Raw genomic sequence first — 27,828 nt, 5'->3', positions numbered from 1 at the left:
CGCTCTTGCGCAGCTTGAATAAACATTTAAAAGATTCATAGGGAAGGTTGCAGGCTGTAGATAAATATGGTGTCTCTAATTGTAAGCGAGATTGTCGGTATTTATAACTGCTCTGACGAACGCTTTGCATTTAGTTCGGCAATCGTTGTTTAACCAAAACTGCTGAATTGTTCGGAATTACTTTTCTATTTGACATGTACATTTGTTGCGCGTTTTGACGCTTTCCATACAAGTCTTTCACCTACAAGTCATCTCCCTACATACATGACTAACGGTGAAGTGGAGTCTGGAGAAGTGTGGACGCTCAGTTCACACAACCAATCGGGTGAAGGCTATAATATATTCGTGGCAGAGAAACTATGGTTCATTTGGATTGGTCACAGGAGTTCACGTTTGGGATTGGCTGTCATGATCTATTGTGAGTTATCCATAGGCTGCGGGGACTTAGAGCTTGTATCGTAGGTTGAGGTAGGCTAAAAAATGTTACCCACTTTTTTATTGGCTATGAGGCCATCGAGAGGCTGCGTTGATGTCAGTAGCTGGAAGATCCTGGTGCCCCATGTGAACTGGATAGCTGCTGGCGGGTAGATTTCCCTAAGGCGGGCTCAGTTAAATTCGAACAGGTCTGTATCATTTTTACTTCCGTAACAACCTGTGTGGTTCCCCCAGATCGGCCCTTGACGTTTATGCTTTCGCATCTTCCTCGCTGGGTTGGTCTGCAAAGCCGCTTGTCTGCCATGCTGCCTGCCGTAGCAGGGGAATGTCCAATGTTTTCGACTCTCGTCTGCAGACAAGTGGCCGGTGTAAAGCTGTTTTATGTTTATTAAGAAAACACGTATACGTAACCGATTGCAATGGCAACATCGACTTAAATCTTTTCATACCACACTTCAGCCATTTCTAAACGTTATTAATAGCAGGTCTTATTACCCATTTGAATGGTACTAAGTTTACCGATTTCCAAAAGGACGGCTTCGGTTTAGTACTTGGTACTTGCCTATCAAATTGTATTTCACTAGTGAGCGTGTAATGCACTGTGGCCTGAAGCACTGCGAAACTGTTAGACTTGACATGGTACAGACAGACAGACATGTTCAAATTAAAACCACTGACGTTGTCTTGTGACGGACCCCTGTCTAATATTTTTTAATTTGTGGCTTAGACGTTTATTTCTTTGGAACAGGAAAAATGTTTCGAGCAAAAAACACATCTTTATATTGTTCACAACATATTAAATACAGAGATCCTGCATTTGTTACATTTCTGAGTAGCTAATCAAGTTCTGTTTTTCCTTGCGTTGTCAAACTTTTCAGTTACAAATGTAAATTTTACAAATATTTCAGTGCTCAGAGGTCAAGTAAAACACATAATTTGCAAACTAAAAAATAGATTCAGTGGCTTACACTTGGGTTCTCACTTGTATCTAAGCTGAGTTTTGGATTTATTTTCTTGTATTCCTGGTACTCCACTGAAAATCATGTTTGTCACTTTATTATATTATAGGTGCACTTCAAATAACCACAACTAATCTGTTTCTTCATGGATCTGATAACATTTTAGTTACGTTCAAAGATGTTGGTTAATAAGCAATTTCTTCTTTCATAGACCTATTTTAAATGTTTTGAGAAAAAATACACTCCACTCTTAGTGTAGTAAAAAAACATTTCCCTACTGCTTAGTAATGATTTTCATTGTTCTTCATGTTTTCTAATTAACAGTTATAACTTTATTGCTTAACGCTATTGAAAACCTATACACTTGTTTGAAAGCAGTACATTATATTATTTTGCAACCCCTCTGAATACTGCGTGCTTTGTGTTGTGATGACATTATTCGTAGTCTGCCTTTTGATGATCTGCCTTTTACTGATGAGCCTGCTGATGAAATACATGCTTGAAAGAGAAGAGCACAATGTCAGAAAGGACGTCTTATTAACATTTTTCGGCAGAACGAAAATGCTGTGTGACAGATTTATTGTTAATGATTCCTAGAAATGTAGAGTCTGCTATAATTTTATGCAATATATTTGTGACTCTAGGGAGCCGGACCCTAATAATGTACTGCACCCCAATATTTTGGTCATCCATATATTTACCTTTGGCAGCTCAGCTCTGGCACCCATGATCTTGTGATAAGTCACCACTCTCATTTACATCAGGCCCACAATCTCAGTGTAGCAGAGTAAATAAAATATTGACTGGGACCACTCCAGTACTGAGTTAAAGATCAAAAAAGTTCAAGCGTTTTTATTACAAACTCAATAGAGGCATTACAGAGAAGTGCAAAATATATGCCATGATGGATCGGGTACAGAGTACATATAAATCTGGATTTTTAAAGTCCCAATAAGCAGCAAAAATCATAAGTGGGATGGTCAGCATCCCTAGGAGGAAAAAAGGAAAGGTTCTTAATTTAACTGTCAGAATCGCGAAGGAAGGCACAGCAGCTCTAGTAGAAAAGAGAAAGTCTCTCTGACAGCAGCTCTATTAGAATAGAGAAAGTCTCTGGCTCACCCCAAAAACAAGTGTTTTTTATACACATTTTACACAAGTAATGAGCAAAATGCAAATTCAGCATGGCATGACTAGCAATACCATATTGGACAAATCAGAATGAGGACTGTCACACAAATGGCTATAACACCCATTTCTAAGGTAGAAGAAATCTATTAGTGTCCATAGCAACAGCGTAGTCCGGAGATGTACACAATGCCAAACATGTTCAAATAAAGATTCCTATGTCGTAACATCCCGGAATAGTCCATCAGAAAATTACAGTAGGAATAAATTGAAAGTTTCATCCACAATGCATGCTCTCTTAGGAATATAGCCAATTGCGTCAGTGTCTTATCGCAGAGGAACATTGATTGGGAGGGAGCAAGATGATCAGAACAACAAATGGCAGCCATTTTAAGAAAATGGTTTCTCTACAAAATGTGATCTAACTAAACAACATTAATAAACACCTAAAAGTAAAATAGTTTCAAGTGCAACATTAGTAATTCATGGGATACAACTTTAATCCTTATAAAAATCACTAGCATCCATAAATATTTTGTCACCCGATGTTTTTTTACAAAAGCTTCCAAAACTCAATCTTTTCTACAAGTGTGGGATGGGGTACATTACATTTCATTTAGTGTCACATGGGATGGTGTGACACTTCAGCAACAAAACAGTTCAGAGAGGGTCCAAGGGATATATAATTTAACCCCTTCCATGCTCATGACGAGCTCAGCTCGTCATGAGGCACAGTTGAGCTGTGCTGATGACGAGCTGAGCTCGTCATGAATAATAGGATTCAAGGAACTGCAGCACAGAGGGGGAATTACTGCAGCAGTCAAGGTGTTAAAGACCCGTACCTGATTCTTATCCCCAGCTACTTCTATATGTACAACACAAAAACACAGAGGGTCTACCAGCTTAATTATGTGGCTGTACTGTCAATCCGAGTCACCAGGATCTCAGAGTGTATGAATCACTTGAAGACAGCATATTTCGATAAAAGGTGAACACTATATGTATAGGAAAAGCAGACACAGCACAGATCATTCATACATGGTTGACCAATCCAAAGAAATTAGCAAAGGGTTACCATCAAATTGACTCAATGATCAGTCCTATCATTCGGCCAAACCCAGGTGCATATCAGGCTAGTCCCCTGATCATTGGGACATCAAACACCGCACCATTTGTTGCTGGTTAAGGATTCGGTCTACCAACATAAATGAAACGTCGGTGGTGGCTGATCTTTGATGGTCAAGTGAGTAACAGTGCAACAGAAAATATAGTGACTTTAAAATAGGATGGAGTGTCCTCCTACTAATAACTTTATTCTGCGGACAAACCACACCTCGTAATTAAAAACCTAGAACAGTGCAAGAGAGACAGTCAACAAATATCTGTCTAGTAACGGGCCCGTTACTAGACAGATATTTGTTGACTGTCTCTCTTGACGTGTTTGGCCGAATGATAGGACTGATCATTGAGTCAATTTGATGGTAACCCTTTGCTAATTTCTTTGGATTGGTCAACCATGTATGAATGATCTGTGCTGTCGGCTTTTCCTATAATATAGTGTTCACCTTTTATCGAAATATGCTGTCTTCAAGTGATTCATACACTCTGAGATCCTGGTGACTCGGATTGACAGTACAGCCACATAATTAATCTGGTAGAACCTCTGTGTTTTTGTGTTGTACATGGTGTGACACTTGTCAGGCATACCCGAGAGATTTTGCTAACCCAGACTCCCAGCCGACTCCATGCTTGCACCGATACTCCTCGGGGATGTGGCTATTCCACCTGCAACCTCAAGTTCTGCACCACCTGCTCGGAGAAAGTGAGTCCTGGCTTTCCTATGGTGACCATCTGCCAACAAGTCATTACAGACATAGTTTCCTGTCGTAGTCTGATTTTGCTTCCACTAAACTATTTGGACTACTAACACCCCTAAAATCAGTAATTTGTAGCGGAAAAGTTCAGGACTAGAGAAGTTGTTGATGACTTGGAATGAGGTGTTCTGGATCTGCAGTGCCCAGCGGGCCCCGCAGAAGGGCTCTTTGCCGGCTTTTCTTTTTGCCAGTATGAATGGTGGGTTGTGGCTTATAGTAGAAGTAGAGGGTGGGTGTGTCAATCAAAGTAACTAAAGCAATCCAAAAGACTCTTTATTCACTAAGTTCCTTTGTTATGATTACAAAATAGAAAATCAAGGCTGGCAGGTTGTGATGAACTTCTCAAGCGCTTAGTTGATGTGTGTGAAAAGTCTGAGTGTCAACAATTGTTTCATTCCTGATATTGTCTGAAGGATCATGGAATTTCATCAGGACCTATCTACTCATGTAGGGAAGGTAGATGCGTGCAAGTTGATGATATCATACCCTAAAATAATATTATAACACACATAGAATACCTTCAGGGGTACCTAACTGAGGGTCTCGTGGCCCCAGTCACACAGGCAGAAGGTATAGTATATATTATCATCACAACCTGCTCTCGCCACGATTTTCTACTTTTTTAATCATAACAAAGGAACCTAGTGAATAAAGAGTCTTTGGGTCTTTTTGTTAATTTCATTTGACTGACCTAGACACCCATTTAGGAAACGCATACTCTGTTTTGCTAGCTTAACAATTGGGGTACATATGCTGGACCCTTCTCAAGCCCCAGCCCCCCCAGTTTTTTTGTCTTAATGCAGGTTGTATTCTCTAGGACAGAGAAGAGGATGTACTGTAAAACTTGTTGCTCCTAGGACCAGAAGTAAAGTTCAGAGAGCAAATGACCGTACACAAGAGGGAAATTGCACCCTCTCTTTTATTTAGTGGTGTTATAAGAATATTGAAGCATTAATTGTAAAGTACTCACTTGTAAAAGAAAGCAGTTTTATAGCTGCAGTGAAATACGAGGCTGTAAGTTCTTTTCTGTACAGACACTTTCTTGTGTGAAGTGGAGTCTTCAGGGGGTCAGGGTCTCCTGTAGATATCGATAACCATGAACATCTGGTGCTCAGATTGCACGCACTCAGACTGTCCTTTTATCATGATGATGCAGTCTCAGTGATGATGTGATGTGAAGGGGTGGCCTCGTAGAATAGAATTCTTTTCAGTTTTTTTCTTAGTCATTCTGTTTTGCTTGTTCCTGAAGTCTGGGAGCAGTATGTCTGACAGACCTGCACCTGTCCTAATCTAGAAGGTGGAAAATGTTATGACTTGTGGCCCTCTATAGCAGGTCAAGGTGCAAATCAGGGCTGGTCTCTCTGTGTTGTGCATACTCTGCGGTTGTCACATCGTCCTACAACAAGGAGTAAAACAAAACTAAAGGGAGATAAATTGGCTTGTAGAATAGCACATAGAGCCTAACTTAATAGTTGCACTACAGCCAGAAGAGCACATCTAGGCACCCGTATCACGGAAGATAAGAGCTCTTTTAGATTCTTAAGGAGTTTACCAATCCCATAGCTAATACTCCTTAACCCCGCCTACTCAAGGGCTATGTGAGAACCTAGCCTGTTATTTTAAACAAAAGATTGATAAAATCTAAAGCTCCTTTGGTTCGGAAGAGGCTGGTAAGGGAGGAGCATCCCCCTTGGAAGCCCCCCCCCCCCCCATCACCTAGTTTAGAGTCTTTCTCAGCCATTACCGACGAGCAATTGGTGTCTTTATTACCGCACACAAAATGTGGCTCTCCGTTAGACTTGACTCCTTCTTTTTATTATTATAGAGGCATTGATTAATAAACAACTCTCCGGCTATATAGAACAAAACAATCTACCTAACCCTTCCCAGTCGGTATTCTGGGCATGCTATAGCACAGAGTCCGCATTGACGGAAGTAACTGACACAATAAGGATGTCGCTGGATAAGGGGACTTCCTCGATACTAGTTCTTCTCGATCTGTCGGCAGCCTTTAACACCGCCTCTCATGGAATCCTTTTGGACAAGCTACAAGAGATTGGTGTCAGAGGAATGGCCTTAAAATGGCTGCAAAGCTTCCTGACCGACAGAACACAATGTGTCCAGTTGGATATTTTTGTGTCTCGGACCACGTTAGTGGATAAAGGGGTCCCTCTGGGATCCATTTTAAGTCCTACCTTGTTCAATATCTATGTGGCGCTGCTGGCCTCCATTATTAGATCCTGCGGGTTCGAGACGATCTCGTATGTGGACGACACTCAAGTGATAGTCCCCACAGAGTCGGACCCTGCAGTGACCAGAGCACAGTTCAAGAACTGTATGTTAAAAATAGCCACATGGATGAGTAAGAACTTCCTTGAGCTCAATTCCAACAAAACTGAGATCTTGTTTGGTAAAGCTGAGGAACTGGGGACCCCTGAATGGTGGCTGGTAGAACTCTGGGAAGCTCCGACACCAAACAGGTGAGCAAAGAACTTGGGCATCATAATTGATGATAACCTTTCCAATGAGGAGCATGTGAAGACTATTTCGGGCACCTGCTTTAGAATAATGCGGATGTTGAGACAAATCTTCCCTCATGGCCAGAAAAAACCCTTATTCAGGAGCTTCTGATCAGCAGACTAGACTATGGAAACTCACTACTAGTTGGAATCAGGGAAGACCTATTATCAAGGTTGCAGGTAGTCCAAAATACAGTAGCCTGTCTTGCCCTCAATAAACCTGCACGCACCCATCACTACCTCTCGTGCGTCAATTGCATTGGCTTCCTATCAGGAAAATAGCAGTCTTCAAGCTCCTGTGTACAGTGTGTAAATCTCTTAAGGGGACGGGCCCTGCCTACCTCAAGAAGAAACTAGAACTGTATATTCCAGTGTGGCAGCTGAGATCGAGCAACCGGAAATTGCTCCGCACGCGGAGAATCAAGAAAGCTAAAATTGGGCGGTCATGCTTTTTCTCATCTAGCCCCTGTCAAGTGGAACAGCCTACCAGATGAGATCCAAGATTGTTCTAATCTGACACAGTTCAAGAAACTGCTTAAAACCTGGATGTTCTAAGAACTGTTTTTTCCATAGGTTGGCTGATACTCAGGCGCCGAGAGATCCCCCTGGGGATGATTTGTAGCGCCCTACAAATCATAATAATAATAAATGCACTGTCATGACACTCATAGGATGCCTGCACAAGGTTATGGGTTTCCCATAACAGCGAAACTTTATACAATAGGAGGCTGCAGGCTTGCCTCGCCCTAATACAGAGAAAAAGTTTAGTTTAGTCACACCATAGATTAACACATCATGGCACACTGCCTTAATGGGCAGTTTGTCCAGTGCCCACTCTGAGGGCACGTTTGGTGTACCTCTCCAGGCCACAGAACAAGTTCTGAACCTCTCAGTACCAGGGAAATTCCTAGGCTTCTGTGCACTTGCTAGATTAGCATGACACCAAGGCCAAAAAGAAACTGGCATTATTTTTCCACTCGGGGCAGGGATTATCGCTCTTTGGCAGGGCATATACCCGTCCCAAAAAGTGCTCTAGTCTGGTGGCTATAATTTTCAAATCAGTGGCAAGTGCTGCTGGCCTGTAAGAGTCACACGGTTCGGGGGTCCATCTCAGGCTTGGAAAACTGAGATGAGCGCCCCACCCATTAACAGAGGCACCTCACCTGATGCAGCGATATGATAATAAGGCTTTACCAGTTTGGTTATTCATCTGGAAGCAAACTGTTGATAGGAGGCTACAAAGTGTCCCTCTAGGCCAGTTGTCTTGAGCAATTTGGCAGAGGCTATGCTCGCTTGACTTTTTCCTTGGTGACTGGACCATTCAGTAGGGCTGTTTGGTCTCTTGTACGTTTTTGGGAAGTCTTGCAGTGTAATATAATTCTTTATTAAATGCGCTATTAGTATACAACTGCTAATAAAGTCTCGTGTAATTCATCAAGTTTTCCAGATCCCACCATCAGCAAATTCCCAGACTCTGACTGTATCACTCTGATATGATTGTTGAATCCTCCGTTTCATGTAGCAAGCCAGTTTATTACCTACTTTGCTGTTAACTTAGTAATACATTAAGGTGACAAATAGTAATCTCGCTATTGGTAAAGAGGGGTTTGATTTGAGCTACGAGTCCCATTATGTGTCTTGAGTCTACGTGAGGCATGTTTCAGTTTTTGCAACTGGTCTTTTTCGGCTGCTTCTCTAGCTTCTGAAACTTGAGCGACCTAAGCCTATGCGGTTTGGACATAGATGGTATAAACTTGCATCTCTGGACTGCTTAAGTGTCCCAGATAGTCAGAGGTGATAATTCGTCTGCCTCATTTAGATCAAAACAGTCCTTAAATGCAAGTAGTTGTGTTTTTTTTAGGTTTAAAGCATTTTTATTAAGACAAAAAAGGCATGGGGAAGGGGAATAGGAGGTTAAGGTTACATACAGTATGGCAAAAAAAAGAAGCGCATCGCAGGAGTGTCGGCCAATAGCAGTTCGGAGGTCCAGAAGGAAAATGCAACAAATGTGAGGCCATTAAGCAATCTGTATAACCCTCTCGTGCATCTCAACACCCCATCCTTAGCCACGCGCAAATAGCCATCAATGATCCATCAAAGCACAACAGCGTACCCCCGAGCCCCCCACCCCCAATGAAGGAAAAAGGAAAGAAAACAACACCCCAACTCCCCCGTCCAGTGGCCCTGTATTAGGATAGCCCGCCCCAAACAGCCTACACCCCATCCCCCAAGATCTAGTCTTATGTGCACTCTAATCCACCGGGGCCGCCGGTGGCGTCAGCCTAAGGAGTCGAAGGTACCTCGGGCAGGCGAGTTCCCGGAATTCTGAGGACAGTAGCGCTAGGAAGGGTTGCCATAGCTCCTCAAACTGATCTACATCCCCAGCCACCGTAAGCGACATCTTCTCCATACCCAACACCTGCCAGAGTCTATGCAGCCAACCAGTAATGGAGGGGACAGTGGTAGTGCGCCAGTGGATAAGAATATTCTGGACCGCTGAGCCTAGCGCAATTGCAATCTGTCTACCCCTGCGTGACTTCAACGGGTACATTAGATCATTAGGGAGACCCAACAAAACATACGCTGGGAAGCGCGGCAGCTCAATCTCAAAGTGCCTATCTACCTCGTCCAAGACCTCCTTCCAGTAGGCAGTCAACACCGGGCAAGCCCAAAGAATGTGTGAGAGGGTACCCTCCTGTCCACATCCCCGCCAGCAACTCTTGTCAGTGTGTCTACGCATTTCGTATAGTCTCTCCGGGGTGTAATACCAGTAAGTAGACACCTTAGTGAAGGTCTCCGTGAGTCGGGTGTGGTATGCAGAGTGCCTCGCCCGATATGCAATTTGGTCCCACTCCCTATGGCTAAGTGTCCTTCCCAATTCTCTGTGCCAGCGCTCCCTCCCTGGGTTATGATAGTGGAACGGCGGGGGCTGAAGGAATTTATACAAGTCGGTGATCAACTTGGCGTCCGAGGTTCGGGTCACCAACCACCGCTCATATGATGTAATTTGGCGAGCAGCGGTATCGCGCACCTGGGGCTGGAGAGCCCAGTGTCGGACCTGCATATAGCGCAGTCTGTCCGCCTCCGTCAGGCCGTATTCCTGTCGAAGTTGTTGGAAGGGAAGCACGCCTTCCGGCCCGTAGATCTGGAAAAGCGCCCTGCAGCCCGCGCTCACCCAATGGGAAAAGGCTCCCGGTTCCAGCCCCGGGGTAAAGTCCGGGTTACCCACTATGGGCGTGAACGGCGAGGGGAAGGTGGTCAGCTCATAAGCCTCGCAAACCACATCCCACACCCGCAGGGGGACCCGTGTAACAAAAGAAGCGTAGAAGTTAGCAGGGCGATGTGCGCGGCGCAAGAACGGAACCTCCTGGAGGGTGCGACCCGCCACCGCCTGGTCTTGAAAAAGCCAGTGCTTGTCGGATTCCCACCTGCTCCACTCCACCAAGTATCGCAGTTGGGTCGCCTGAAAATATTTGCAGAGGTCCGGGATACCAAGGCCCCCCGCCTCCGGAGCAAGCGTAGAGAGGACCCTCTTCATCCGCGGTTTACGGCCTTGCCAAACAAAGCAGGAGATATCAGCCTGCGTCCTCTGTATCCAACCCACAGGGGGCTGGAGAGGCAGAGCACGAAAGAGGTACAGAATCTGGGGCAGCACCGTCATCTTAACCGCTGCAACACGACTCAACCACAAGAGCAGGCCTTTGCTCCAGCGGCCAAGTTCCTCCTTGATCTTCCTGCTAAGGGAAGTGTAATTGGCTGTTACCATCTCCGGTAGTGTGGGCGCCAGCAGGATCCCCAGGTATGGCACCGTAGACCACTGCATGGGAAAAAGGCGCTGAAGGTCCCTCCTGGTTTCCGCGGCCAGTGACACATCCAACGCCACCGACTTGCTCATATTCATTTTGAAGCCGGCTACACGTGCAAAGGCATCTAGTTCCTGGATGCACGCCGGGAGGGACCTCTTGGGGTCGTCTAGGGTCAGCAGGACATCATCCGCATAAAGGCTGACAGTGTGGACATATTGGCCCATCTTAACCCCAATGGCGTCTGGATTATCGCGGATCCTCTGAGCAAAGGGCTCCATGTAGAGGGCAAACAAAAGCGGCGAGAGGGGACAACCTTGTCTCGTACCGCGTTCGATGGCAAAACTACTGGAGCTACACCCATTGACCCGCACAGACGCCGATGGACTCTTATAACAGTTGAAGACCATGGTGCGGAACTTCTCGCCGATCCCCAGTTTCCTGAGAACCAGCTCAAGGTACGGCCAATGAACTCTGTCGAAGGCCTTCTCCGCATCAACTGATAGCAACATCCGCTCGGCCTTCTCTAGTACGTGCGTCACTCTCTTGGTGTTGTCCACCGTCTGTCTGCCGGGTACGAAACCAGCCTGGTCCGCCTCCACTAGTCCCGGTAGGTGTAGACCAAGCCTGGACGCTAGAATCCCTGTATATAGTTTGAGGTCTACATTTAAAAGCGAAATAGGCCTGTACGAACCACACAAGGCACGGTCCTTCCCGGGTTTCGGGATGACTGATATCGTGGCGTTAAGGAGATCCGGGGGGATAGCGCCAGGCTTGGAGAAGGAGTTAAACAGTCGAGCCAGAATCGGGGCCACAGCGGTGCAAAAGGTCTTATAAAACAAAGCTGTGTAGCCATCCGGGCCCGGGGCCTTACCATGTTTCAGTCGCGCTATAGCGGAGATGACTTCTTCGACATGGATGTCCCTCTCTAGGTGGTCCGCCTGGGCGGAATCCAGCGCCGGGAGGGCCACTGACTCCAAATAGTCCTCGGCTGCTCGCGGTGAGGAGGGCTCCCCAGCATACAGTGCTTCGTAGAAGCCGCGAAAGGTTTCCGCCACCTCCTCGTCCCCAGAAGCAGGAACCCCGTCCGCACCCACCAGTTCCCTCACGACGTTACGCTGTTGTGCGACCCGGAGCCGATGGGCCAGGAGCTTACCGCACTTGACCCCCCCTGAGTAAAAGGCATGCTTCAGGCGTAAAGCGGCATACTCCGCCCTATCAAGATCCAGTGCTGATAGGAGCTTCCTCGCCGCTTTCAATTGCCTCCAAACTCTCGGAGCCCCCGTGCGGCGATGAACCAGCTCAAGCTCCCTGACCTGCGCGGTCAGTTCGTCCCTTTTACGCTGCCGTTCCTTATTTTCGGCTGAGGAGATGTAGATAAATTCCCCCCGGAGGACCGCTTCCAAAGCCGCCCACTGCGTTGCTTGAGACGTGTCGGAGTTGCCGTTGTGAGTCAAATAATCCTGAATGACCTCCCCTATGCGCTTCACAACCGACTTTTTATGTAAAAGAGTATCGCGAAGACGCCACATCCCTCGAGAGGGAGAGGGTCCCGGCCATTTGAAAACGCCGGAAACCGGCGCATGGTCAGACAGGGATAGGACTCCAATGTCCGCCGCCGTAGCGGCGGTGCACAGCGGTCCACTCACCAGGAGGTAATCCAGCCGCGAGTACGTGCGGTGCGCATGGGAAAAATAAGAGTAGTCCCTATCAGCGGGGTGCATAGAACGCCAGAGGTCGTGCTAATCCATCTCCGCAATCCGATCCTTCACCGCACGGGGGAGTTCCCCCGTCTGCGGGAAGCGTTGCGCCGACCTGTCCATAGCAGAGTCGAAAACAATGTTAAGGTCCCCGCCCAGGATAACATGGCGATCGGGCGAGGCAGTGACATCCACCAGCACTGAGTCTAAGAAACGATCCTGGTGATCATTCGGGCTATAGACCGATCCAACCGTGAAAGTTATTCCCCCTAGTCGCATGCGATATGCTAGGAGCCTCCCCTTCTGTTCGGTATACTTGTATAGAACCTCACCTCTAAAGGAGCTAGCTAAAAGAATGGCTACTCCCGCAGTCTTGTTCGCTGCTGAGGAGAAAAATTGAGTGGGGAACTTGGCAGAGCGCAGCCTGTGACAATCCCTGGGCAGCAAATGGGTCTCCTGCAGAAGGCATATGTCCGCCTGCGTCCCCTCCAGCAGTGATAGAATGGCCCTTCGCTTCACAGGGTTATTCAGACCCTTAACATTAAGGGTCACTACCTTTAAGAACGGCATTCCTCCCGGGGAACTGAGGCGCTATGCAACAAGCAAGGGATCTGCGGGCGGGGCGCATGGGGCAGGCGCGCGGGAAAGGCCAGGACAGGCCAGGCGTGGGCTTGGACAACATTGGACGGGACCCCCCCCAACAACAAAACAACCCTTACTCCCTCCCAAAACACACTCAAGGCAACTAGCCAAAAACAAAAGCAAACACCCCATTGTCTCAGTCAAGCCCCAGAACGGGCAAGTCCGTAGAAAGCAGTAAAGTGGATGTTCAGCCACTCACCTCCAACCGCCCCTCCCCGACCCCCGGCCCCAAACCCAGCATCGTAGAAGCTAAGAATCTCTCCCCCCGGAGTGAATTTAGGCCGTCAAGGCCACAACATTGGAGTCGGCTAAGTTCTCGGCTGCTGCCCTCAAAGCATCTGCCATGTCCGCCCTAATAGTAGGGGAATCAGGGCGACTTGCAGTCGCTGGTGACTGTCTCCTCGTCGTTCTCCGCCGGCTCCGTCTTTCTGAGCGCCTCCACGGCGGCGTAGCTCCGTCTTCCTCCGTGGCAGTGAGTCCCAGTACTCCACAGATGTCCTGGAGGGAGCGCAATTGGTGTAGCACCCCATTCCATCGAAAGATCAGACGGAAGGGGTGTCCCCAGGAGTAGGGCGTCTCGTGTTCGCGTAGAAAGTCAGTGGCAATCCTGAAGGACCTGCGCTTCTGCAGCGTGATGGCGGAGAGGTCTTGGTAGAGCGCTACAGGCCGCTCTCTGAAAGTTAAAGGTTGCTTCCTCCGGGCCTCCGCCATGATGCGTTCTTTCAGTGGAAAATCGGGCAAGAACGCCAAAATGTCCGGGGGGGGTGCCGATGACTGGCGCTGTCGGCCCACCCTATGCGCTCTGTCGATGCGGATAGGGAAGTCTGCGTCTCCCCCCAAGGCCTCACGGAACAAGTCCTGTAGATAGGCCACCAAGTCGGTCCCCTCGTCCGCGGACGGGACCCCTCGCACCCGGATGTTCCGCCTGGACCTGTTCTCGAGGTCTTCAGAGTAGGCCTGGAGCTCGACACATTGCTCCCGGAGACGGAGAACGTCCTGTTGGAGATGGACAATCTCTTCATCTCGGCGCTGGCTCGCCGTCTCTACCGTGTCAACTCGTTCGCCGAGGCCCTCCACCTCTCTGCGCACCTCACGGACTTCGCTGGCCACCTCTCTCTTCAACGTTTGGAAGTCTTCCTTGAGGGAGCTAAATAATTCCTCCATAAAGGACCTCGTGACTGGTGGCTCGCCCCCAGTCGCATCTGCCGAGGCCCGGGAGGATCCCGGCGACGGCTGTGTTCTGTCCCGCAACTGCTGGGCCCTGCCAAGCATGTCCGGCAGGGTGCGGTCTCCCCTTCTCGAGCCGCCCCTTCCAGTCATCGTGGTCGCCGCAGTGGACGAGGCCCAAGTCCGGCCGTCCCAGAGTCGCCCAGTCGCCCGTGTGCGCCAGACGTGAAGGCCACTCTGCAAGCAAGGGTGCTGCGTCACAAGCGACAAAATGGCGGCCCGGCCCGGGCACTACCAGTCGCGATGCCCGGCCAGTGTGGCGACCGGGGGCCAAAGCCAGGGTCTCTCCTCAGCAAACCTCGCAGGAAGGTAGTTCAGCAGCGAAGTCGATGGCAAGCACCCACCAGCCCAAGGCGCAGACGGAGGCCACCAACACCAGCTCCTCAGGGACAAGATGGCGGCAGGGTGGGGCCCGACCGAGCGACCCGGGCCGGCGGCACCGTTGGCGACCCTCGGGATATAGCGATCAAAGAAAGATTGTAGCCAATGTCACACAGTACCGTCGAGGGGCCAAGGTGGGCCGATCCCGGCGTCGAGGCCTCCGGTCGTCGGTCAAGGGGCCGGGGCTACACAGCGCAGAGTGTCGCAGTCACTAGTCGGAGGGCCAGGGCGCGAACTCAAACCCAGAGTCTTCCGTGTCACCAAAACACCGCTCGTAGGGCTCCGCTATTCTCCGGTATTCGGCAAGTCCGGTCACCTTCGGCTCGTCAGCTTTCAGCACCAGGCCCAGCCGCGGCGCCTGGACAGCGGTGCCTGGATCGCACCGTCGTTCGCCCCGCCTCTCGGGCTCTTCTCCGTATCCAGATCTTCGACCAAACTTTTGAAATGCTTCCCCCGAGGGGATGAGGGTCAAAGTGGTATCCATGTGCGCGTCAGGTTCTCCGGCACACTCCTCTCGCCCACTGAGCAGCAGCGGGGGGAGAGAAGCGCTGAAAAAGGGGCTCGAGCTGAGCTGGGCCGGAGGAGCTACGGGAGGAAGCGTCCGTTCACCCCGCCATCTTGGCCACGCCCCCGTTGTGTTTTTAAAAAAAATTTTTTTTAAATAATTTATTTTTACAAGTACCTGGATTTTTGCACGAGGGGGCTGCTATAATGGTCTATAGCACCAGGTACAGACACAGAAGCGTGATGGGACACCATGATTGTGCCAATTTTTGCAAAGTCAATTAAAGTAGTCAGTTTATTGCCGACTAGTATATAGCGAGAAGTTCTGTGTACATGTGAAAAATATGTGTACGTTCTATTGTCGGGGCATAGTCTGGATGTCTCGATCTATTGCACATTCCACACACTATCAAGATTTCCAGAAGCCTATTTCTGTGTATTATTTTTGGGATGCATTCAGTATGGTATGGCCTTGTAATGGAGATGGACTGCTATACTCTCAGCACTCAATGTAAGAGAGGGCAGGCTGGACCACTGCAAGTGTCCCAAAGTCATGGAAACTGATGCAAGGAATTTCAGAGCATTAGGAGGGCTTCGTCTCGTCCCACTCGTTGAAGCTCAAGATGTTTGGATCTCTTTGGTCGAATCTAGTGATCCCCTGCGATGGGCACATAGCGGTGAGCTGGAACATTCCTATTGCCATGTTCAGAGTGATGTTGTTACACTATATAATAATAATGCTTTATTCGATCACTTTGTATCATAAAAGCAACGTGCAACAAACATACAAAATCGGTGGGGGTTCACATCAAATTAAGACCTGATTAAACTGGATTTTCAAGTTGCTAAATTAAAAAAAAAAGTTATATAATAAAAGAAAATACTAGTAAGGAAAAAGGGGCCTTATGTAATGGTTTTTCATTTTGTTAATTTAAAACAAGAATGAATAAAAGATTAAAGAAGAAGCGTTAAAACACCACCAAACAAAAATATATTATTCGTAAATATGTACAAGCCATAAATTAACTCTCACAAACAAGGGGGATGCATCTCGAAGTTGGAGACACTGGTTGTTTTTTTTCTCTCTTTTTTTCCCCCTAAAACGTGTACATTCCACGAAGGGTTCAGGATTTGTGGGCTCCTCAACATATGATAGATCTGAAATAAGGGACTGGCTGCCATTTTCACTTTTCACTCGGCTTGTGGGAGTCCTTCAAAGCTTTGTGTCTAATGTTCCAGGCGCGGCTCAAAAACTTGGCCACCCCGCAAGTAAAAAACGTGCTTGAATCCGTTTTAAGAATACGCAGGGCGACCTTGTGGTCACGTGTGGCCATGGATTTACAAATTGGTTTTATCCAGTTTGACCTAGCGATGGAATAAGCCGGGCAAGCAAATAGAACGAGGGACACACTTTCCGACGGGGCTCTACAACAAGGACAAGCCTTGATTTGATGTTCGTAAGAGCTCCATTTAGATGCAGTTACATGTACTGGGAGTGTGCCTAGCCTAAATTGAGTTTATAGCAGCCTATTCCTTGGAACCTGGATAACATCCAGTTATGGCTCTAGGGCTCTGCACTGTTTATGACTGACGAACTCATCTGTCAATCTCCCCATATTTGTTTTGGTTAGTTCCTTGGAATCAACCACGTTCCAATAGATATGCTTCAGCTATAGCTCGTTTGGGGGGCTCGTGTTTCCCATGGGTCCATAAGACCCAGTTTAGTCCGTGTCTTTCTAACATTGGATATCCGCTTAACCCTGTGCCTCACATCTAGATTGATCACCTCAATCAGGGGAGCAGCATAATTTGCGAGCTCAGGGGTGCACATTACTCGAACCCAAAAGAACAGTGGGCGCAACTTAGCAATATCCCTGAGCGGCTGTCTACCCATGTCGAACATTATGGGAGTTAGAGGGGTATTACGAGGAAGCATTACCAAGTCCCTCAGGAACTTGTGCTCAGACCTGGAGATATCCTTAATGTCTTCAAAGCCCCAAACCTCCGCACCTACAGGGCGGAGCTGACTGCTTTGGCATTGTAAATGCGAGGGCTGGTGCACCGGCCTACTATACGAGGACCGGTGTTCTTTACTTAAAATCCCAACTACACGCTTATGGTTCATGAGCATCTTTGCTAAGTGATGCTTCCAGTGCATTTTGTCGGATAGCCTTATGCCCAAGTAATCAATCATATTTACTCTCTCCAATAAGGTGTCATTTAGCATTAAGTTGTTTTTAAAAGACTTGTGAGGATTAAAAGCCATACATTTTGTTTTAGTGGTGTTTATAACTAAACCCTGAGAATCACAAAATGATATCTGTTTAACAATTTTTGTAAGCCAGATGGAGTTTTTGACGCCAACAAGGTGTCGTCGGCGAACAAGAGGGTTGGGACTTTGTCGCCCGCCAGAATTGGCACATCCGCCTAGACCTCCTGAAGAAATCTCACCACCCCGTTAACATATAAAGAGAACAGGGTTGGGGCTAGGACGCAGCCCTGCCGGACTCCTCTGCCGACTGGGACCTTCTCGTCGACTTCCCCTTGGTGCCCCCATCTCACTTGGGCGTAATTTCCTTCATGTAGGCGGGTTAAGAAATTAAGTACTGAGGGAGGAATACCCAAGTCCCTCACCGTCTGCCATAGTCTTAGCCCGGGTACAAGGTCAAAACCGTTTTTCAAGTCAATAAATGCAAGGTAAAGGCTACCCCTGCCAATGACAACGACCTTCCAATATATAAGTAATAATCTAAAAACTTGGTCGATCATGCCTGTCTTAGACCTGAACCCAGCCTGGTATTGGGAAAGGACATCTTCAGCCCAAGTCTGTATTCTATAGAGGAGGACCCTACCTACCAGTTTTTGCATGGCATCGATTAAGCTTATTGGTCTGCAATTTTATGGGTCTTCCCTGTCTCCCTTCTTGAATATCGACACCACCGTCGCAGGAATCTGGAATTGGGCACCCATAACTATGGCGTTCATCAAGAGTTGGATATAGCGCAACCAGTTTTTTGGATCAGCCTGAAAGAGGTCGCCAGGAAGACAATCTGTGCCAGGAGCCTTTTCAGGAACTATTATTGTAATTGCCAATTCAATTTCGGCCATAGGCAATATTAGAGAACCATTTTCTATCAGAGGGGTGTCTGTGGAGTTGCTTAACTCCTCCAGACATCCGTCAATGGGAGCGGAATATAATTTCTTTTAATGGTCGTACGCTCTTGACTGGTAATGTGTTGGGTAGAGTGGAGGGAACTCTAGTGTTATCCTTGCTTACTAAGGACCACAACTGATTCTTATTTTTCTCCAGACTAGTAGCTTTTAAACCCTGCCAGTATGATTCATCACACTCCATTTTAGCATGGTGGAGGGCAACCTTATACTTCTTTCTTGCTAATATGACCAGATTACGATTCTTTGTCCTGATTGCAACAGCTAGAGCTCGCCATTTTGACCTGCATTTCTTAGTGAACCACAGGTGTTGCCTTTTTTTTGGGGCCTTAGGTATAATATGGTTATTAGTGGCTAAAAATAAAGTGCTTAGCTGCTCTATGGTACGAGAATGGACATGGGGAGCTCATACACAGGGCTCAGTGGCCAGCAGGGTTGCCTGTAGCTCTAATGTACTAGGCATGACAACTTCCCTGATGCCAGTTAATTTAATTTATTTGGATGAGACCGTATTCCATTTCAGATGTCTTTTACAATTCGAGGAGACAATGTCTAGGATGCAAGTAGGGGCCATGTTAATCTGCTGGGGGGGGGGGGGGGGGGGGGGGAGGGTTAATGGAGCCCAAAGATATTTTAGTGTCATACATCGGGGGTTGTCATCACTATCAGTAGTCAAGCCCACGTGCATGTCTACCAATTTGTCTCATAGTTTAACATCCATTAGGATGTAATCTATGCGTGAAGGGGAGGCAGGCTGGACCACTGCAAGTGTCACAAAGTTGTGGAAACTGATGTGAGGAATTTCAGAGCATTAGGAGGGCTTCGCCTCGTCCCACTCGTCTAAGCTCAAGATGTTAGGATCTCTTTGGTTGAATCTAGTGATCCCCTGCGATGGGCACATAGCACTGATGTCAGCGGTGAGCTGAAACAATCCTATTGCCATGTTCAGAGTGATGGTGTAAGACTATATATGGGTCCAAAGCGGAAGGTCTGACCAAGTCTCCACTGTTACAGCACCTCAAGCAAGCAGCTCTCCTATCCATTCCTTCCTCGCAGACCTCATCCAGTTAAGACTCATGGCAGTCGCTGTGTGTCACTTCTGGCGCCTTCCAAAGGTCTTTCGATCTCCAAAGTAGCAAGGTGCTAAGATCTCAATAGGCAAGTGCCCCTGCCTAAATAGAAGTCCATATACCCCACTGCAAGCTCCCTGTTGGCTTTGATGCTCTGATGTGTGCAATCTGGGTGTCGTTAGTGCTAACTGTACTAACGAGACCGTGTCTACAACCTGAAGAATCATCTACCTACAATCAAATACCGCAAGTAAAACTAATTGGGACGGGGGAATTGCCACTTCCTTCCCCATGCAGCAGAGACACTTAGCATCACAAGCAGAACCATAGGTATGGATATGAGGAGTGTTTGGGAGACTTGTCCGATAAGTTTAGCACCATGCTCTGTCTCTAGTTGATTCGCCCCGCCCCCTCCTATAGGTTTTGCTCTGAAAATGTGGAATAATATCCCTTGAAGTATTAGAGCAGGCTAACCCTTCACATCTTTCAAATACCCCTGATAAACCACATTCTATTGACACATTTCACCAAATCGTAATGAACTCCAAACATACACTTGACACAATCCCATAACTCCACTGTAAATCTACCAGTTTGGCCTTTGGACATCTGGATTTAGAAACTTGTTCATGCAATTTTTCTATTGCCCCCTCCTCCACTCTTAATCTGACTCTACTTTGCAAAGATGCCATGTACATGTACCTTTTTAAGGCTTCTGGGCCATTGTAATGTGTAAGCATTGCTGTATTACTCTTTTTATGCTATGCCCATAGTATGGTATAGAAACATATAATTAAATAAAGCAACCAAATAAGGTATCCATTTGCATATTATATCCTAATACTTTTGACCAACACTTTATGCTTATGCACTGCAACGCTGCCATGCACACCATGTTTAGACCAGAGCACGTATTCAAACCTCTCACACTTCACCGACATCTCCCATATAGGTCTAACAACAAACACACTGCACAAACATACACTCCCAGAGATTATAGAAGTACTCTATGCAAATCATAGCGCTTTGCAACCCCCTCAGGAGCTTGAAGTGCTGTATGAGTGATGCAATGAACATGCCATATTAAAAGGATAGTCGGTGAGGATAGAGTAGACTATTCTTAGAAACGTTATGGATTTCACCTTTCCTCCTCCATTTTACAAACTTGTAAAATTCAGATGTTTGTCTTCAATTAGACATAGTAGTAATTAATATAACTATCGCCTTTCAAATGGTAAAGAAAAAGTATGGCAAAAAAGTGCCTTCATCTTAAAGTGTTGTTTCAGTTGTATTGGCTTGAATGATAAACACTATTTTCTTTTTGTTCTCTCTTTTTTTGTATTTTACACAGGAGGGATTTTTTGTGCAATGTCGTCTCCTGTAGTTCGTGATGTGGAAGTGTCTTTGGCAGCTCGTCGGCAGAGCTCTCAAAAGAGAGTGTCCAGTATCTTTTTCCTGCCTGAGGAATTTCACACTGCATTTTCAGTCTTCTGGTTGCAAATATTTTTTACATTTCAATTTCTTGTGATTCAGAACTTGGAGTTTGAGTATGAGATTTGCCTGATCTGCTTATGTTCTAGTTTTAGTTGAAATCTTAGGATCCAAACAAAAATATTTACTTCGACTATAAACTGCGGTAGGCCTATAGCTCTCTGGCCAATTGTGAAAATATCATTTTAGAAGCACATAGCAAAACACTATCCAACACATGTGAGTTTTTCATGTTGATTGCCAGTGAATAAGTTCAAGTTCCAATTGCTTCTCTTTAAAGGCACAAAGTTAAGTTCCCTGCAGTCATATATATTTCTTTAATCATAGTGCCTGTAACATGTAATAAGACAAAATCTAATACCACTGTTTTCTTAAGCGCCAGAGTAACATCGCTATGTTCTAAAATAGATGTATGTTTTGCTAGGTTGAGGGAGCCATCCCTCCCCCTGGGAGCTTTGTATAGCTAAAACTAATCTTGATGATTCATTACAGAAAATATGTAAATAGATTTCTAGGTTGGCTATTTTGGTGCAACTTAATTGTTGCCTGGAAGAAAACCACTGGTCACAGGACTGAGACGTCACTTACCAGTGGTTGATGATCTCCTCGGGACGACAAAAGAAAGTATCTTGGCTACATATTGCTGTTCATTCTGTCGTCTGCTGTAATCACTGTTATGCTATCATCCCACATGTTAGGCCTTCATAGTTAACTATTACAGGACAGGTTGCAGCTCTGTTTTTGTGACTATGACAAATAGTTGATGTATACTACCATTGGTGCCATTTATGCTATTCCAGTATAGTTATGTTATGTTAGCAGTTTTTATAGTTATTAAACCCCCGAATGTGGACCGGCAATGAGTTCCAAAGAATGGCAGCTCTGTTCCAGAAGGAACGACCTCCAGTGCAAACCCTCCTGACTCGGGGGACCACTACCAGGCATTGTCCCATGGAACAAAGCTGGCGGGTGGGGATATAGGGGTAGAAGCAGATCGGACAGGATTTTCGGAGATGCCAGTTTCAAGGTTTTAAAGGCTATACAAAGTGCCTTAAACTCGATTTGCCTTGCCACCGGATGCTAGTGGAGACGGCGAATGGCACTTGTCAATAAGCAAGCTCTACGCAGACTGAGGAGCGATCTTGCAGCCGCATTCTGGACTTTCTGTAGACTCTGTATTTATGACTTGTTCGCTCCCAGATACAGTGAACTGGCGTAGTCCAGTCTTAACATAATCAAGGCCTGTATGATAATTTGCCTGGAAGAGGCATCAAAGAAGCCAAGTATGGGTTTGAGTCCACGCAACATTCCGAAGCAGGTTCCCGACACCTTTTTAGTTTGAGTCTGAAAGTTAAGCGAAGAATCCATCCAGACCCCTTGGTTCTTCACTGCTTGCTTGAGGGCAAGGGCAGTGCCTAGGCTCTTTGGCCACCAGAGCTCATTCCATAGATCATGGTCCTTTCCCACCAACAACACCTCCGACTTGTTGGCATTCAGTTGGAGACGGTTGGCGGTCATCCACTTGGCGACTCGTTACTCATTACATTGCCAAAATACCTGCTGTGCAACACATGTCGCAGGGACACAGTGGCACAGGAAGGTACTTTTATCAACATTTGAAAGTATAAGTGCATAGCTGAAAAAAGAATGTTCATCATGTGTAACTGACCAGTATAGAACTGTTGCAGTGTTTTGTGGTTGTGTGACGTGTGGGCCCATGCAGTTCATTCAATGTCATAAACGTAAAGGGTAACTAATATCTACGGCTACTTGTAGGTGGCATCGAGTCAAATATCACCTTAAAGTGGTGTAAGACTAACCACTACTCATGCTATGTATTTAGTTAAAGGTAATCTGATTGATATATTTTTTTTGGGTATGGGTTCCAAAAACGTAGGGAATATAATTAATATAAAAACGTAGGGTATATAATTAATTATATGACCATGTCCTTGTTATAATCTGATTGGTTACTTAGTGGTTGATTTTAATCTAGTTATTTTAATATCCATTGACTCCAACTTTCTAGAACGTGTGTTGGTTGTTCAAGAAAGTAAACTTTGTAGAGTAAACCAGTAATATTCAAAACTTTATTCACTCTCAGCTAATATTATGTTTGCGTGGAAGCACGGGAATGCCCTAATACTCCGTGTCCTTTTTACCTGCCACCGTAAAATAGTTTTCTGTTCAACATCTAATGTTGTGCTTCCTAGGATATCTGTCTACATGTAAACATTTTTGCAGTAGATGTTGATTAAAAAAAAAAAACATTTTTTAATTGTATTACTATTTTTTTTAATATGCCTTCAGTTTAGCTTAGGTCACGCCATAAGGCATCTGAAAATTTCTCTTTTGTTAAATAAACAGCCCTGCAAAAAATATTTACATTACTGCAGCATTTTTAGCAACTTTTGATTTTTTAGAGCTAGAATATTTTTGTAATTTAAATTAGCAGATTGTAAGATATAAAGCAAGGACAACAAATTGACAATTATGTGGAAAGCCCAGCACAGCTCTGGAATGTGTATTCCTTGCAATTCTCCACCTATTTTCTCCAGCCCATCACACTAGTTGGGTACTAACCATATGCACTGTACTACGTAATTTTGAGAAATGTTACAAATTTATCATGAAGTGAAATTAAAGAATATTGTGAGTTTCACTGGCATATTTAAAATTCCATCAAGGCTTAGATGGAGTCCATTGTGTGTGTCTATAACATTTGGTCATATTCTGTTGAAATTGTAGTCACTAGAAGCTGCTTCCGTCAGTCATAACATTGTTAACCAACCCCTGCTTGTCCGACACCAAGTGCAATGTATTTAGAATAGGTAGTTTGAAACATGCCCACTTAACAGAAGCTAAGGGGAAAACTCGTGGCTAGAAATTAGAAGTTTTTTTTTAATTGGTTTCGTTTGCTGACAAATGCTCACACCAGAAGTGCTCTATACAAATCACTAAACGGAACACAGATATTATACTTCCATGATGGTAGCTGTTATATTACTATGATAGTGTTGCAGCAAGGAAAAACCATAGGCGTGAGAGGCAGTAAACAATCCATATAGAGCATGCCAAAGGGTACCAGAAGCATAGTGCACTCCAGCAGCACTGTTTGGGAGTTAGCTAATGTTGCTGCTACTTTTCAGTTGGTGACTTTCTAATTCTGCTATTCAATCCACAGATTGCAGACAAGTATGCTGTTTGTGGTGGTTCTTTTGCCATTGCTGTTTCACTGTGCACATAACCTCTTTCTGTTTTTTAAGGTTTACAAATGGTCTTTGGTGTCTCTCAATCATTGCCATATGCTCTGTGGTTTCATGATGTGATGAGTGTTTCTTTTGGCATACTACATTCCTGGGTATATTTGGAGTATAGTGCATTTTTATGTTGTAGTTAAAGAAGTGTGAGAAAAAAACGATATTCAATAATTCTGTTTTATTGCAGCTGCTTCAATTAAATAATAATTTACATCAGGCTGCTCAAAGGTCTGTCAGATGAACCCTTGAGGTGCCTAGGTGATTCCTTCTTTGTTAGGTTTCTTAACCTCCGATTCCAGTTCTGACAGACACTTGGAGTGGTGCTACACCTTCATCGCGAAGCCAGCAGCTCCCCCGCACCCCTGGAACATTGCTGCGGCAGCCTTGTAAGAATTGCATTGCATAAGAATTACAGTAACTGTATTTAAGGTTGTTTGAGTCAATGTCTGGCTAAAGGTGTTTTCTTCAGGCTTGAAAGCACATTGGGTTAATGTTTGGAAGTGGTCTTTACTAGATAATCCAGTAAAAATATGTTCAAGCAGTCTGCAGAGTTTTTGCTAGTCTCACACTATACAAATAACACAGACATACAAAACTTCTAGCTATGCATGGCTTTCATAGAGACCTATTAGCCTGAATGAATTGCTTCTAAATCCAGTAATTCACTGCTATGATGTAGCAGCGGTGGGTAACAGAACGTTTCAACCACTGTTGCAACTTCATAAACGAATTCCAAGCTGCTCTGCCAAGTCTCTCTGAGAGCTTTTCAGAGCAGCGCTAGAAATCAGGTTGCACAGTTTCTGGAGGGGGAAGAAGGCAAAGGACAGGTGGGGTGAATGGCAGGAAGCCATGTGTTTTTTTCTTTGGGAGAGGGATGAGGGGCCATGGTATGTACGGTTCCCCCATTACTCCTCTTCCTCTGCATAGTAGTTGAAATCGGGGTCAGATGACTTTGGGGGTCAAACTGAATTAAAAAATTATCGGTGGGTAAAAAGTGAATTACGGGAGTGTTTTTCACCTCTGGTTTCTAAGTAGCATCCTAGACAACTCGAGCATCGCTCTCGTTGTCTATTTGTGGTCACCCAGAAGCCCTTGGTGAAAGACATCCCCGCAATTTACTGTTACCCATCTATCATTCTAGGTATTTAATTAGTAGTTGTTCAATAAATCCTAGTCTTCAGTGAAGTCTTTCCAGAAGACATCAACGAGGAAAAAACTAGTGATTGGTTTAGCAACAATGAACCACAAAATCTGGTGTTCTTGTATACCTGGCAATATATTTTTTCAGTGCCCTAAGCCTTTCATTGTAAAACAGACTGTGTAGGTGGTGTCGGTCGACTCTGTGTGGTGGCGTAGGCGCAGTGCATCGTCGTGATGTCTGTGTCGTTAATCTAACCCCCACTCCGGCGTGCTGACGTCTGTTCTTTTCGCGCCAGGCAGCGCGGATCCGTTGAATAGAGATAGCCCCTGTCACTTTTTGACAGTTTTTTCAACCTATTGTCGACTCCTTTTGGTGTGTTAGGAATGTCCCGTAGGAAGACTTTGGGATTCAAGCTGTGCTGCACCTGTCATCACGCCTTGTCGGTAACAGACCTCCACCACGTCTCTGGTGCATAAAGCGCCACCACAACATGAGGTTGTGCTCCGATTGGCGGGCCATGGTACTGAAGGCTTTGAGGGAGCGGTCCCTGAAGCTGCTCATGACCCGGCACGCACCAAGGGGACTGCCTCGTCAATCTCCCTGTTTCAGTCGAGAGGAAGGTCCGAGCAACTCTCTGGGGGCTCGGAGTCCTCTTTGTCGAAGTAGTCAGGTAAGAGACACCACAAGAAGTAGAAGCGTAAGACGGAGGAGCCTTTTCCCGTCTAGGACCCGTTCTGTGATTCGGTCACTGGGTTGACTCTGCGTCTCTCTCCCTTTGCAGGGACAGGAGCGCCCCACACCCAACTTAAGGAATTTTATGACACCATGTGCACTGTGTTTGGGCGGCCTGACCCTGCCAGCGCGGCTTCGGGCCCCGCAGGGCCAGGTGATGGATATCTCATGGCTCCTGTGCTTTCGGCCCTGGCCACGGCCTCCTATCGGACCCGTTCCTGGGTCCAGACAGACGCTGGTTGCACCACTCACAGCGCCCTCCCCCCCCATCCTCATTCCAGACGATACGGAGCCAGTCTGGCGTCCGCTGAGGCCAGCGATGACGGAGCCGTATGGCTACATACTGTCTAACCAGCCCCTTTCTGAAGATTTAGGGTTGGAGGGAGAGGATTGGGAGGGGTAGAAAGATCCCTTAGAAGTTGTGCAGCCCTATGACAAGGACTAGTATAAGGATTTGGGTGATGCCAGTGGCCTGAATACCTCCCTAGATTCTCCCCTGCTGTCTACTCCTAATCTGGCTTTGAGAAGGGGACGTCATTTGCTATGGTGTTGCATGGGGTTGCGGAGGTCCTGTGCTTGCAGCTTCCTACAGTGGTGGTCAAGATGAATGTCTTGACGGAGGTCCTGCACCCTGGTATCTCCTCATTGGAACCCTTGCTGCCTTTTACAGGCGTTCTTCTCTTCACCTGGTCCAAGCCCAGCACAGGGGCTGCTGTGAATAGAACGATTGCCAGCCACCATCACCCTGCACCATGTGACCCAGTTTTCCTCACTTCCCACTTCACTCTCTCAAAGCTTGGTGGTCCAGGCTTCCATGTCCCGTGGTGCGTTCCATTCCACCCCTCTGGACAGCGAATCCAAACGGTTGGAGATCTTTGGGAAGACATTTTTCTCTTCCGCCTGCCTTGCATTGTGGTCGGGGGCCACCGCATGCCTTTTAGGACATTATTCCCATTCTATATGGGATACGGTTGTCTGGTGCTGCCCAGTATCTCGGAGGAGGACCGGATCCTGCTCTCCCAAGCAATATCAAACTGGAGAGATGCAGCGTAGTTCGCCATTCGCTGTGGCTTGGACACAACAGACTCGCTGGGCAAAGTGATTTCTTCAATGGTGGCTATTAGGCCCCATGCCAGGCTGAGGACGTCCGGCTGTTTGGGGGATGTCCAGGCCAACGTCACGGACATGCTTTTTGATGGCTCACGCCGCTTTGGAAGCAAGGCTGACGCAGCATTTGAGCTCTTCAAAGATGCCCGGGCTACGGCCACACCCTTGGTCCTCAGTACTACACCCTGCCTGAGTCTGCTTTTCTCTCCTTTTGTGGCTACAGAAGGGGCTTCCAACCCTATTCCAGCCAGCAGGTTCTGCAAGTTCAGCAACCTCTGCGGGACAGGGTTGCTGCTCATCCCATCCTCTAGGGTGTCAAGGCCAGAAGTCGGACCAAGCCACCATCCCCACCTCCACCACAAAACCTTCCTAGTCCGGTCCTTTGGTGTCACAAGCATCCGTGGGTGGCAGGATACGCCATCACCCCCACCACTGACGTGATATCACCTCGGACAGGAGGGTGTTGCAGATAGTCCGAAGGGGTTACTCCCTCCCCTTCAAGACTACACCTCCCTCTATGCCTCCAACTCATGATGGACTGACAGGGGATCATCTTGTGCTACTCCGCTAGGAAGTCAAAGCTCTCTTGGCCAAGGGAGCTATAGAGAGGGTTCCTGGGCAGAAATAGGCTGTGGTTGCTATTCCAGCAATTTGATGGTTCCAAAGAAGGACGGAGGACTCTGTCCT

At 46.6% G+C, this 27,828-nt stretch overlaps 1 protein-coding gene across 3 annotated transcripts in view; it reads left to right on the top strand.

The window, feature by feature from the left end:
- NUP107 (nucleoporin 107) overlaps positions 1-27,828 on the top strand; it is a 590,137-nt gene that overhangs the window by 11,771 nt on the left and 550,538 nt on the right. For 2 of the 3 annotated variants that reach the window (XM_086919004.1, XM_086919006.1), the window contains exons 2-3: positions 20,762-20,854; positions 24,461-24,547. In XM_086919004.1, the coding sequence (XP_086775130.1) occupies positions 20,779-20,854; positions 24,461-24,547 (163 nt within the window). In that variant the 5' untranslated portion in view covers positions 20,762-20,778. Of the gene's footprint in view, positions 1-500; positions 624-20,761; positions 20,855-24,460; positions 24,548-27,828 lie in introns of those variants that run through there. The other variant, XM_086919003.1, reaches the window with a different exon arrangement.

The sequence above is a fragment of the Lissotriton vulgaris genome, chromosome 1_1 (assembly GCF_964263255.1).
Source record: "Lissotriton vulgaris chromosome 1_1, aLisVul1.2, whole genome shotgun sequence".
NCBI lineage: Eukaryota > Metazoa > Chordata > Amphibia > Caudata > Salamandridae > Lissotriton > Lissotriton vulgaris.
This window is presented reverse-complemented; position numbering and strand designations above follow the sequence as displayed.